This window comes from Phaethon aethereus, assembly GCF_964289735.1.
Source record: "Phaethon aethereus genome assembly, chromosome: 10".
Classification (NCBI taxonomy): Eukaryota; Metazoa; Chordata; class Aves; order Phaethontiformes; family Phaethontidae; genus Phaethon; species Phaethon aethereus.
Window position 1 is genome coordinate 14149153 of NC_138586.1, and position 14032 is coordinate 14163184.

Genomic DNA, 14032 nt, shown 5'->3' on the forward strand with positions numbered 1-14032 from the left:
TCCCCGTGCCGCTCAGGCGGTCCCTCACCTCTTGCACAGCAGTGCCAGGCTGGAAGAATTTCGGAAGAGAGTCGCCCAGACGCATTGAAGGGCAGAAAGAAAAACCAGTACAAAAACCCACATCCGACCAGTTAGAACCTGAACCTGGCCTCCTAATGCTTAAGGGTTGTAATAAACATGATGGTGGACAAAGAATTGTTTGATGAAATGGTACGTAAATATGTAGAAAAGCAATGAAAGGTGCGTAACAGGCCTCCCGCAGGATACAGGTAAAGGAATCAGACAGAAGTGGGAGGAGGCCAGAAGTCGAGCCACAAGATATGGTGGTTCAACATCCCCGTTCAGGCTGCGAGGTCTGCAGGCTCCTGCTGGCCTCATGCAGCCGGCACAATATGGCCCTGCTCACAAGCGGGGCTGCGGGAAGAGGAAGCACGTGATGGCCGGTCAGGCAAATGCCCTGCCCGCTCCTTGTTTCTTTAGCTCTTTAAGCTGCAACAGAAAATTACTTCTGCACTTGACCACCACAGACAGAGGTGCTCCCATAGTGTTTGCTCCCAAATGGTGAAGTGAAATAGCTGCTGCTCGGCAGAGAGGGCAGAAGACACCCCGTAATTGGGACTCGCATTGTCCCCAAGCCCCACGGTCCCCACCACGCAGTGCAGAGCCTGTCCTCTCCAGCACCGCCTGCGCTTCATTGCCTCTGGGCTGCTCAGGTTACCTCTGTCACAGGATGGATGCTACGATCATGCGCTGCTCCATGCTTAATGCCATGGAGCAGCGTTGTGGCTCAGACACATTACACTGAAATTTCACCAGCTGCAAGCTTAGGACAGTCATAGTGTTCCCAGACAAGCAAACCTCGAGAGCCTGTCCCCACCGTGCTGGCCTCCAGCGTCCGAGCACAGCACTGCTGCCGAGCCCTCGGAAACAGCTCTGCGGGTAAGCCTCGCCCTGCTGCTCTCAGTGGCTCTCCCTGAAGTTATGGGACCCGGGTGCACTGTGGCACTGACCCAAAGATCCAGGGATGCAGCAAGATGAAGCCAACGGCTGCACGTAAGAAGGTGCTCCTACCCTGCAGAGCTCAGTGCCACAGGACATGCAGACCCCAGGAGCTCGCTAAGGCAAGGAAGGACTGGATGCCTGCATGCAAAGCACGCTGCTTCAGAGTTATTTCAATCAATGAAAAACTGCATGTGTGCATGGGAGGAAAGCATGCAGTGTTGGCATTAACAGAGAACTGTACACTTCAGGCTTTAAGAAATTAAGATCATCTCCACATCTTCTACTGCTCCTTCTGCCATCTCCCAGAGCACCGGGTGCTGGCCCTGCAGGGGGATGCTGGGCTGATGAGCCCTGCGCTCCGGGGAGATGCTGTAGCTCCTCAACAGCTGGGGAGTGTCATCCGTGAGGACAGAGGTGGGAACGAGGGGAAGAACTGGGGCAGGAATGAAGCTGAAGCAGGGGATTGCTGCACCAAAGCAGAGCAATAAGCCTTGTAGAAACAGGCAGGTGGCTGGTGTCTCCCACATGAGAGCAAAAGGACATGAAGTCCATCTGGGTTACCCACCATCTCCCACCCTGTGGCACCTCTGAGATCTGAGTCACTTCATCAATGAGATGTCCCCAGAACCTGTAACACAACCAGAACTAATTACTGCTCCAGCCCAGCAGCAAACCTCCCTCCCACCCTAGGATGGCACGGTTGGGCTGCACGGACCATGCGGTGCGCAGAGTCCCCCTGGCCACCCAGTGAGGCCCCCTCCAGTACCGTGAGCCTCCACCAAAGCCATCTTTGGGCCAAGGTCAGGCAGGAGACCCATGTCTGGAAGAGGCTGACTAGGTGAGAGTCGAGCACTGGGGAAGGGCACAATTTGGGTTTATAACACCAACTGCTCGCACCTGCCCTGCTCCAGACACGTCTCCGTTCACGCAGTCCTGCGGCAAGGGCAGGCAGGGACATGGGCATTCACTTAGGGGGGAAGTGCAAAAGCAAAGGACAAGACCCATTAGGGAAAAACGCTTTAATAAGGAGCTGAGTGAAGAGTTAAGAGAAGCATTTGATTCTGCCCCCCCACCATGGCAGACTGGAGTGCCTCCTCCACAAGGAAGGTCTCTGGTCCTCTCCCTGCTTGGTCTCTGGCAGCCCTGCAGATGGGGCAGCCATGCATGTAATGGGCATCCCCACGTGGGAAACACGCTCACCACCAGCCCTGGAGTGCCATCATTGCTGCCTCCTCTCGCCAGCTCACAAACTCAGGGACAGCTCCACCATCTAAAACCTTCTGCTGCCCCGAGCTCTCTTACCCGTTAGTGCCTCACCACCACCTGCAAATGGAGTGGCCTTGAGCCTCAGCCGCCGCAGCTCTCACAGAGCCCTTCCCTACCTTGCAGCTCCACTCCTGAAAGCCCGCATGTCCCATTTTAGCTGCCACGAGTGTTGTGTAATTCCTACCCATTTGTAGTGAACTGCATGTGCTGCCTGCTAGCCCAAATTAAAAGAAAAAAAAACAAACCCGGTTTATGCCGCCTGCTTGCAATGCTCCCTAACGCTGCGCAGGGCTTGGGATGTGCTCTCGAGCTCAAGAGGAGGCCAGGGCTGGCTGGCCGGGGGCATTCGCACCCTGTGCCACTCCAGCTTGCTTCAGTGAGTAGTGGCATTTTGGCTACTGGGAGTGGCACTGCCGGAGCCCAAATGGTGCGGGCACCTGCACTGGGGTGCCCAGACCTGGGTCTGGCAGGGCAGGCACAGTGCCCAGTGCCTTCAGGCAGCTGCAGGCTTCTTGCCCCAGTGATGTGGGCACTCAGCAGGGCTAAAGGAGCTGGGAGCTGATTTCCAGGCAGGTGCATTTATAGAAGGAAGAGATTCAAGGAAACCAAGAGCTCTCTCATCCTCTACCCTCTTCCTACCAGAAGCCTGCCCGTCTTATTTAAATTCAGCTTTGGCAGCTGCTCTTTTTACAGGTGCTAATTTCAGCAAAGTGTCAAGAAATCCCCGGAGATGGTGCTATTTACAAGGCACAAAGGCGGCACGGAGCTAGGTTTTATCTGGCGTTGCCGGCATTTCAGCCCCTGTTGTCGCTTCCTCCCTCTCACATGAAGTCCTGCGGGAAGAGGAAGGCAAGTGTGAGGGACCGGGAGCTGGGGATTTGTTGCACCCACAGCCTTTCTAGGAGCAGAAGGCGGGGCAGGCTGAAGGCAGCCAGCTCCTTGCAGAGACGATGGTCGCACGAGCACTGCCACGCTGCTCCTTGCCTTTAGCCCAGGTGGGAGCTGGGTTCTGCCAGGGGAACCAAAGCCATGAGCCCGGGTGCAGATGGGGAAGGTGTCATCTTGGTAATGCTGGGGGAGGAGGTGAGGGACAATTTTGCATGGGGGAGGTACCTTTCTCAACCGCAATCATCTGCAAAAAGCTAGCCAATGTCCAAAGCGCAGGGGAGGCAGTGGAGTCTGCAGCTGCCCAGCTGAGAACGGGAGGCAAAGAGCACTGGGAGATAAATGCACAGCAGGGAGCAGGGCACGGGGAGATGAGCAGCAAATGGAGGTACCAACCAAACTCGGCTCAGTCCATCAGTTGGTCCCTTAGCACTACCACAGACCCCCATCCAGCAGGGATTTGCCATTTGCTGTGTCTGGGGCTTGTCAAATGAAACTTGAACAGGCACTCTGCAGAGCCAGCGGCACAGCTAGCGGGCAAACCGGGCTGGCAGTTCCCGTGAGCATTGGAGGGTTTGCGCAGCCACGGGTGAGTGGGAAGGGGCAGGATAACCAACACCTCATGCTGAGGCTGTTCCTCCCTGCCACCAGCAGCGATTCACGCCGGGAAATGTGCAGCTGGGATAATAATAACCAAGCATACCAAGAGACTGATAGCTTGCAGTGCTCTCAGGGCAGTTGCCAAAGAAATTATTCTCCTCCAGGGCAGAACCATTTTCATTTTATTAATGGTCCCTGATACATTGCCCAGTGCCACTATACAGTTCCTGTATCCTCACTTGTGGCAGCAACAGCGTGAGGGTCTTCAATAAACACCACCGGCTGCTTTCTGCAATTGCAATTACGGCCACCTAAATGTCTTCCATGGCTGCGCTGGCGGGGGAGAGGAGTGATGGAGACCTGCGGCAGATCCCTGCAGCAGAGCCCAGGCTCCCTCCCTGTAAAGGAGAGCCTGGAGGCTCTATTTAATAGCAATCAACTACAGTAGGCTTTATGGATTTCCTGACAGCCTCACAACGCCCACAGCCGCGCTCCCCATCACCCGGCAGAGAGGCTCCTGCCTTGCGCTGGAGCACCTGAAGCATGGGCTGGCTGTGGGCTGCCTTCCCATGGCACTTCCCTGGGCACAAGCAGAGAGCCTTGCTGCTGCACAGGCATGGCAGTTTACAGCACTGCCGTGGTCTGTGTGCGCCCAGTCCTTGTGTGTGCCTCATTTCCTTTGGAATAAAGCGCATTTCCAGCCTGATGGAGCAGAGGGAAGGTTTGAAAATGTGAGCAGGGCACAACTTCACCACGCCAGAGTCAGAGTAGGTATTTTGAAGTCTCATGTCTTTAAGAGAATTGGTTATTTGATCTCCAGCCGGTTGTGCCTAATGTGACCCATCTTTCACTAGTCCCAAGCTGTCCCTGGGTGTGCTTACACACTCGGGCTTAGCGGCAGCCGAACCCAAACCCGCTTGTGCTGTACAAGGCTGTCAGAGGTCTCTCAGCTGGCCGTGCCTAAGCTGATTTGTCCTTGGGGCCACAAAGCCCCACAAGTCAGCTCTTGCAGGGTCCCCACCAGGAGCCACCCTGCAGGAACCAGTCCCGTCCTTGGAGTGGGTCAACATGTGGCTCTGAGAGTGCTGTAAGGGCTCAGCGCTGCCCTGCTCAGGTCTGGGCGCTGCCCTGGGCAGCACAGTCCTGCCCGGAGGGACCATCCCCCACACCCAGGGCCTAGGGATGCCCTTTCCTTGATTATTTCCATCCTGCGTGGGGGATGAGAAGGGGAGCTCTGTGGGTCCACACTTTCTCTCTTTCACCTGACTAACCCTGCTGCAGTCTGCCCCTTCCAGACGGCGCAAAGCTCATTCAGCAGCTCCTGCTGCCCCCAGCCAGTGGCTCACGGGGATACTGGCACCTCGTCCCGGCTGTGCTGCCGCAGGACACGCTTTCCGGCGTGGGAACCTGCCCAACTTCGTCGAGAAAAATTAATGCCCTGGGATCCCCGGGCACCCGCGATGGGCAGAAGGCGGGCGCCCTGCTGGCACTGGCCTGTCCGCTTTAAGGGAGAAAGTGCTGCTCGGGAATTTGTGAATGGCTGTCCCCGCCCCCGGCCCGCCTGCCGGCCGCTCGGCCAATCAGCGCGCGTGCCGCAGGGCCGCAGCCGGCTCACGGGCTTCTCTTAAAGGCGCACTGTCTCCACCCGTCCGTCCCCTCTGCCTCCTGCACGCCAGGAGAAACAGGACCGTTTCGGAAGCTCCGAGGTGACCTTCAAACCGGGTCCCAGCCGTGGGGTGAGGAGGTGTTCCCCAGGCACACCCGTACACGTGTTCCTCAGGAGTGACACACCAGCAACACAAGCCCCAGGGTGTCCGATGACCTTGAGGGATGATGTGCTGCTTCCCTCACCCTGGCTTCAGGGCTTGGTTTGGACAACGGCTGGTCTGGTCCCAGGGACTGGGCATCCACCGGGGTCAGAGTGCAGAGCTGTGTTGCTTCGCCCCAGAGGAAGCCAGGCCATGAGCTCTGCCACTGAGCCACGGTGCGGTGAGAGCAGGCAGCTGGGAGAGCAGTTTCATCACCAGGCTCTTGTTCTAAACCAGAGCAGTAACACAGGAGTGATGCCACAGCAGCAGAGCCCCAAAGCTTATAAAACCTTCCTGCAAAAACACCCATGAGATTCAGCTGTGCAAAATCTACCACTGCACAGAGAGGAGGTAGCCGCGCAGCACATGCAAAGGGAGAGGGAATGATCAGGGCAGCAATGGGACCGCAACACGCTCACGAAGCAGCAGGCAGAGCTCCCCTCTGGCTTCAGCAATGAATCCAGCTCCAGGACCAGCCTGGTCTGCCCCTTGCACTGCAATGCAGTGCCCCTTCACTTGCTCTGCCACAGCTCCTCCCGCAGCCTGCTGTAGCCTGGGCTGCGAAATGATCTGGTCTAAAAATACCCCTTAAAAAGGGGGGGACAGCCTGGCAGGACATTGCCACGTTTCCTGGACACATGCAGGTAGGAAGCTGGTTGTGAGGCTGGGGAAGCGACGCCGGCCAGGCACGATGCTCTCCATGCCAGTGCTTTGGGCACAGACGCTGGTGTGCCTGAGCAGTGCCAGCCCCGAGAGCTATCTAGGCCACAGACTGCAGGAGGCCTTTGCCCGAGTCTCAGTACTTGGAATAATTTTTAGGTGCAATGCCAGCAAGGCTCCTGCAAGGTGCTTTGTACCTGCAGGCTGCAGTGCTCTGGTGGGTGCTGCCCAGGAGCAAGCCCTCGCTTCCCGCAGCAGGGCACAAGGTTGGCTTGAAACGCTTGCACTGCTGCAGCCACACGTGGCCTAATCCCCCAGAGCAGGCAGAGCAAAGCAAGAGGAGGCAGCACACGGCAGAGGGCACCTTTCAAAGGGCTCACACTTGGGTTCACAAGAGGGACGGTTCCCAAACCCACACTCATCCACTGTCTTCCTTCCTCTAGCTCCTACCAATGCCAAGGATAATGGATCTCTCAGCATAACTTGATACTGATCCTCCAAATCCTAAAGACTAAAAACCTTCAAGAGCAGTTATCGTGGCTGCTCTATTTACAACAGTGCTGGTATTGCCTCTGCCACCAGAATCCTGATTTCTGTCCAGCCCGATGCTGTTAAGATGCAGCGATGTTCCCCCAGCTCCAGCCCTTCAGATAGAAAGCAGCTGGCCTGCCAGGCTCTGCCTTCAAGCTTGGTTTGTTCCTTTAAAAAATGGTGAGGAGAGCCCATTTGTTTTGCAGAAACACACCCAAGAGATTTGTCCTCAGCCTCCCGAGATGCTGGGGTGGCTGGGAGGGGGAGCAGAGTGAGGATGGGTGGAGGTGGAGCAGCACATCCTGCGCTGTGGGCATGGAGGCTCCGCACTTTGAGAGTCCTGGCTGGTTTGTGTCACAGGAGACACGGACTCCAGCGCTTCACTCCGGTTGCAGCAGGAACGTGGTCAGTCACCCAACAAGGCAAAGCAGGAAAGGAGGGACCTGGGTGCTGCTGTGGGGACCCTGCACTGAGGCTGCACCAGCTCATTTTGGAAACTTGATGACCAAAGCAGACAGAGACCCAGAGGGGACAGCACAGCAGCTCATGGAGCTCCTGGCCAAGGCACTGATGGGGCTGGCCCCTGTTCAGTCCCCATCCCGCTGAGAAGCCTGTGAATGGTCTCAGTTCCTGCTTTCAGAGCTACGCATGAAAAACCCACCAGCATGAATCTCAGTGTGCAAGTCACCCCAGCAGCTGTGGACCCCTGGGGATGGGCAGACATGTGCACTAGACGGAGATAAATGAAGCTGAGGCATGAATCTGGAGGGAGGATGGATGGACTCCAGGCTCATCTGGATGATTCTGGAGCGTGGCTGGCTGTGGGACACTCCCCAAAGCCTCACCTCACGGTCCCCTCTCCGCCACTGCACAGAGAGTGCTGCATGCACTTGCACCATCATGAAGTAACTTCCAAACAATGACAATGACTTGGATGAATGGATGGACCAACAGCCCTGTGTCTGGCAGGGCCTTCCTACGCTGTGCAGCCAGAAAAGCCTTGGGGTCTGCTGAGGATCTTCCTTTTGCCACTGGTTTTAGACAGAAAGTTCCCAAATAGAGTAGGAACAGGTGGCCACGCACGAGCCTTTGGTTTGACAGCCTGGTGGCTCTACTGACTTCATCCTTTGCTGAAGCTTATTATATTGAGCTGGGAGAACTGAGCTCTAAGCATCTCCTTGTTCATCTCTGCAGCAGGAATAGCAAGAGCCTCTAGTAAAGCTGAGGCCATTCAACCCCAAAACGTCCACTGAAGTGACAGCTCTTGCTGTCACAGCCCGTGCTGACCCCCCTTTGCGCAGCAGCATCCTTGGGACACAGGCAGCCAGCTGCCCTTCTGTGCAGGGCTGATGTGTGGTCCAGTCTGAGCGTGTTACTGCAGACAGACACCCTTTTGGCTTCAGTGCTTTGGCTTTCGATCCTGTGTCTGCGATATCGAAACACAAAGCTGCTGGAGAGCACCTGAATGCAGAGCCCTGAAGCGACCTCCAGGCACAAAGTGGCTCAGGTGATGCTGGGGCAGCAGCCGGGGTCTCTGGGCTGTGGGTTGCTGCTTTTCTTCTCTGCTTCTCCTAAATTAAACATGCTCTCAAAGGTGCATAGGGATGCAATGGGGAGGGGGCATCCGTCCGGGAGCTGGTTGCTCCTCTGCTCCCATTGCTTGAGCATTACCCACTTCCCAGGATTTTGGGGTTGCAGGGCTGATGCTGCCGTGCTCGAACTGAGATAAAGCAGCGGCCAGTCTGGCCTGCAGCGATGGCTTCGGCTGCCTGCCCAGCCAGCCCACAGAGAGGACACGGGGTGGTGGCCACAGCAGGGCACATGCAACCAAGCACCCTCATGGGGGGTTTCTTAGGAGGGCTGCATTCATTGTCTGACATTCGCCTGCATCAGGGACCTGCTTCATTTCCCTGCCTTGTAACAGCGAACGGCTACTTGGTGCTTCCCCTCTTACACACACTGCAGAGAAAATGAAGAGTGGTGGGGCTGCAGCCAGGGCAGGGGGGAGTGGGGAGCTCGCAGCGGGCGTTTCTGCAGCTGCAGCATCTGCCACACGCAGGTCTCGTCCTGACCTGCTGCGGGTGCCCAGAGCCGCTCCCGCCAGGCGAAGGCACAGGGCATGGGAACGTGCTGCTCTTTGGCCAAAGGCAAATTGTGAAAGAGGAAAAAGCACTCGAGAGAAGGACGGGGGAAGCAGACAGCCGGTCGCCACACCGGCAGCACAGCCTGCCTTTCTCTGCCAAATCCCTGGGGAGCTCCATGAGCCTTTCTGGCACTTGAGCTGTGGGTTATAGGATGCATCTTCTTCAGCGGCAGGTGCAGCAGGGAGGGCTCCTAACACCCTGCCAGGGCATTTCTGCGGAGCTGGGCCGTGTCCTCCTTGGGCTGCAGGGAGGGAAGGGACATTTGTGGCCTTAGCCTAGCAGGGCTAAAGCACAGCCTGCACCCGGCACGCCGCAGGCTCGCCCAGCGGCACCCTACGCACCCACAGCGTGCGAGAGCAGCAGCATGCACGGCCAGCGAGGTTTCCTATTCACCGGCGATTTCGGAGCACGCACAGACTGTCTGTCCTCTGAAGCAGTCTCGCTCACTCTCTCCATCACGTTAAGACCTGCTGTTGCTCAGCGTCAGCTGTGGGCCTGAGCAAGGACGGAGCCGTGGTGTTGGCGTCGGGCAGCGACGCAACGAAACCGTTGGCAGGCAGGAAGGAGGGATGCACGGGCAGGCGGCCGTGGGAGGGGTGGCACCGCACTGGCGCGACGACCGGGATGAAGTCAGAGTGGCTGCAGAGCCGTGCTGCGAGGCAGGAGAGGGTGGCAGGAGAAGAGCAGCGCTTCCTCGCAGGCGCAGATTTCTGCTCATCAGCGGCATTGTTCCTCTTTCATTTATCTTTACAGCTGGCTGCTCTCTGCTCCCCGCACAGAGGATGAGAACGGCGTTTACTGAGAGAAGCAGCCTTCCTGCCAGCCTGTGAGCGCAGGCCAGCGGCACCGGCCACAGGAGCATCCTCCTTGGTCTTCCCACTGCAGATGCAAGCCTTTGCCCTGCTAAGGCAACCATCGGGCTCGGGAAAAGGTTGAAGGGGAGGATTCAGCAAATGAAACCCCACAAACCCCACAGCTCGGGCAGGATTGTGCCTCTGAGTGCCTCAACAGGGCATTTCAGCTGCCTGAGTCCCTTTGCTCCTGCCCCGTAGAGGGCTGAACATCCACTTTCCCATGGAGGGATAGTTTCAGCCCACTAAGCCTCGCCGTCAGGAAGCACATGTTGCTGCTGTATTTACCAGTCCCACTTCCTTCGCAGCAGCCATTTGCACACTGCAGGGCTACTTGGAGTGCACGCATATCCTCACCAGCAGACAGAAAATTTCCTGTTCCTGGAAGCATTTGTGCAGAGACGCAATTTATTTCTCATGCGCCTTCCTGGCTAAAGCAGGTTATGGTGGCTCTTGCTCCGCTACCACTGCCAGGGAGGGCTGCCAGCGGAGGAGAGGACAAAGCCAGGACAACAGAAAACTTACATAGATGGATGCGATAAGAGAATTGCACTTACTTCAGGCAGGACAAGCCAGTTCATCATCTTGCCTTTTATCACTGGCAGGGTGTCTGCTAGAGCTCTTGTTCCTGGGCTGATAGCACCGGGCGGCAGCTGCTCTGCCCTGCAGCTGGTGCCCTCCTGCCCTAGCATTAAATATCTCCTGTTATAAAAGCTTCCCTGGCTCTTCCGAGTGCTGTTTGCCATCTCAAGAGTTCTCCTGAAACCCACTTTGGAAACGCCTGTGGCAAAAAGCACGCACCGAAGGCTGAGGAGCGAGACGTCCCCGTGGAGGCGGGCAGGAGCTGCGTGTGCGGGTGGTACCCAGCCCCGACGCTGTCCCGCACGCGGGGGCTGTTGAGAACCCACACAAGAGCTGCCGCCGGGCAGGCGCTGAGTGAGGCCTTCCTGCAGGAGGGAGGGATGCGAAGCAGGGCCCGTGCCGCCCTCCATTGGCACAGCCTGCCCCCGGGCACGGCCGATCCCGTGTCAAGGTCCAGACCGCTGGCACGGGGGGCTGCTGGAAAGGCTGCTGCTCCGCCGGGTCACGGCCTGTGTTCAGTGATGAAGACAACATCTTGGGGAACAGGCTCATCGCTGTGTCAAAGGCCCCGTATCCCAGCACAGGGGCTGCCGCAGAGAAGCGGCGCCCGAGCCTGCAGCTCTCCAGCACCGCTTGGTCCCAGTTTCCAGGAAAGCTGCTGGGTCTCCACAGAAAGCGGAGCTTCAGGCAGGACTACGGGCATGGCTAAGCCCAGCACTGAACACGACCATCCCGACAGTTTTTCCCCTCCAGGTCCCCGCTCTGCCTGCGGCCAGGCTGTGAAGCGGCCATCCTCTGGGATGAAAGAGGCTGCAGATGAGAGAGCTCTGCCAGAGCACAGCCCTCCCAGAGCCCTGTCCTGGCCACCCGCGTCCCCACCACCCCCTCCCTCCTGGGACAGGGACCCCCTGCTCCAGGCCGGCAGCAGGATGGGTGGCCCCGAAAGCACCAGTGCCTGGCACCGAGGACCAGCTCCTGACCCACACCGACACAGGCTAAGCAAGGAGGAGGCTGAAAATAAAAAAAGCTTCAGAAAAGAATGACAAGAATTATTTCAGGGCTGGAACAACCTGCCTCACACTGAGTGAGTGAAGAAGCCAATCTGTTTAGTTTATCTAAGGGAAAATTAAGAGGGAACTTAGATGCATCTATAAATACCTTACACGTTGGGAACGTTTCTGATTGCCACGGTCCTTTATCCTAGCAAACAAAGGCAGCAAAATTTCCTGGGGCTAGGAGCTAAAGAGAGAGAAATCCAGGCTAACAGCAAAGCGCAGATTTTTAATGGGAAGGATAAATAACCATCAGGCCAGCCAGGTTAGGGACACAGCAGATTCCCCATCGCGTGAAGTCTTAAAATCAAAGCTAGGAGGCTGCTGCTAAAGGAGACATTGCAACTCAGCCAGACGTTTGGGGCTGGATGCAAGACCCGCTGCACTCCACAGCCTGGGACAGTTAGGAATAAAATCCCCTAAAATCTGACTGTTCCCAGCTGATCAGGCTCTCATCCCTCGTGGGTTTTGCCCCATGACTCCCCCATCTGCAGTTGTGGTTCACTCCCACTGGCAAACGGAGGCATATAGCCAAGCTCTTCCTCCTGTCGTATTCAGAAAACCACCGTCCCGCCCTTCCGAAACCGGTAGAGATTTGGTGAATGTTTGAAAACATAGAGAGTAGCAAGAAGAAAAGGAGAAATTAAACAGTAAGGGAAAAAAATGGGGTGTTACCCATTTTATTGCAGTTCAGAATAAGAGGGAAACATTTAAAAAGGAGAGAAAAGAAGCAGTGCAATTTTCGTATGTAAAATATTTCGGAAGAAAACTTTGACTTAGCAAACAAGCATTATTTCAAATTATGCCAAGGAAAACAACATTTTCGTATCATTTTAAGTCTGTGGTGAGCTCCATCATCCCAGCCACTTCATCCCTCCCAAAAGTGCATTTTGCCCTTCGCTTGTCCCTAGAACTCCCCTCAAATGTGTAGCACAAACGATGCACTCGCACCAGGAGGAAGCCGAGATTTATGATGCACATCCAAATAAATAGTGTTTCCAAGTAAATAAGACAGCAGAGAAAAGCTCCCGGTAAGCTGAGGAATGGACCTGCCATTTAGAAGCTCAGACAAAAAAATACAGAAATCTGCAACGTGGGAGTGTGCCAGCACTGGGGGCGAGAGGGACAGGGCTGGGAGGTTTTCCAGCTCCATGCAGCCTCTTTATTTCTGTGCCATATCCACCCGCCCTCCGAGCCCTGAGGGCTGACACCGGGCCACGGTAAATGCTAACGCAAGGGGATGATTTTGGTGTTGTCCAGCCCCTGGCACAGGTGACCGCTAGATTTCCCAGCCTGAGCATCACCAGAATAGCCACGAGGAAACACTGCCAGCCCCAGGGGAGGAACGTGCCTCCCCAGCACCGTCCCCGCAGCGCTGTGGGCACACAGCCCTGGTGCTGTCCCCTCGGTGCCAGCCGCCGGCCGGGCTGGCGGGGTGGGCTGCGGCGTTCGGCGCACGGAGGCTCACCTGGGGCAGGGCGCTGCGGGAGCCGAGCACCAGGCTGCAGACGCTGGCCGGTGCCTCTGTCCTCCGTGCCGTCACCCTCACCAGCCGCGGCGGCGTCCCCGGCACGCTGTCCCCAGCCCCTGAGGGAAGCCTTCGCTCACCGTCCCGGGATGGATCCTGGAACGAGACAGGGGGTACATACAGGTAGGGCAGGCCAGCTGCCTCCAGGCCCCCCTGCTGCTTCTGAAAGGGCCAAAACGAGCTTTCCCCCATGCAGGGGGCTCAGACTGCCTTTGGTGAGCACCGCACTGCCCGTGACTGCCTGCCCCGGCACCGGTCCCGTGGGCAGTGGGGTCACTGCAAGCAACAGCGGAGGCTTGCAGCAGGGCTGTCCTGCCGCCGGGCCGGGGCAGCTCCTGGTTGCATTTCATGTTTCAGCAACACGAGATGCCTCAAACCCATTTTTTGGAGAAAGGAGGAGGGATTTGATGGCGTCGATGGGCTTGGGCTGTGTTCGGTGCAGGGAAGCCCCAAGACCAGCTGCTTTGCTCGTCCCCCCTGCATGCAGGGTGCTGCGGGGGGAGCAGGAGCTCCCCTCACGCCAGCAGTGCCAGGCTGACGGCTGCTGCTTCCCCACTTGTTTCCACATTGATTTTTAAATGTCCTTGTTGGCTGTCACATCTCCTCAAGGCCCCACAGACTGGCCTGGCTGCAGAGACCGGCAGCTCTTGTGAAAGCTGATCACTGGTGGGGGGATCAAGGCTACAGGAAACCCCAAAAACCAAAGCAGGATCCCAGTGCCCATTGGTATAAGATCTCTAAAAATCAATTCATGAACACAGACTAAATCTGCAGGTTTGCCTTTAACTAGAGGGACTGTCAATGTGAAGAAAAAGTCAAGAAAAGTCAAGAAAAGGTCAAGAAAAAATGGGACTAAAATGGTTCCTGAGTCAGAGGGACACAGATGTCTCCTGCACTGGCTGTGGGCAGTTTTGTCCCCGCTGTTCTTGATCATCAAACTCCTTTAAAGTGTTCCTCCTTAAGAGACATCGTTCAGCTCCATCGTCCCTGTGCTGTCCCCACAGGTATATGGTGGGAAGCCAGTTCAGTCCGTGAGGCAGAAACATGGTGCTTATCTGATAGGATTACTTCACTGAAAGAAGGAATCCCCAAATTTTTGCATTTCTGCACAAACGTTCCTGTA

General features: G+C 56.6%; 1 protein-coding gene across 1 annotated transcript in view; it reads right to left on the minus strand.

Annotated features, from left to right (window-relative positions):
- Positions 1-13222, minus strand: part of DLG3 (discs large MAGUK scaffold protein 3) — a gene marked incomplete at its 5' end in the record, with an annotated part of 64759 nt that extends 51537 nt beyond the window's left edge. Inside the window, one exon of the mRNA XM_082003984.1 lies at positions 12850-13222. Within this exon, the coding sequence (XP_081860110.1) occupies positions 12850-13101 (252 nt within the window). The remainder of the gene's footprint in view (positions 1-12849) is intronic.
- Between the last annotated feature and the right edge of the window lie 810 nt (positions 13223-14032).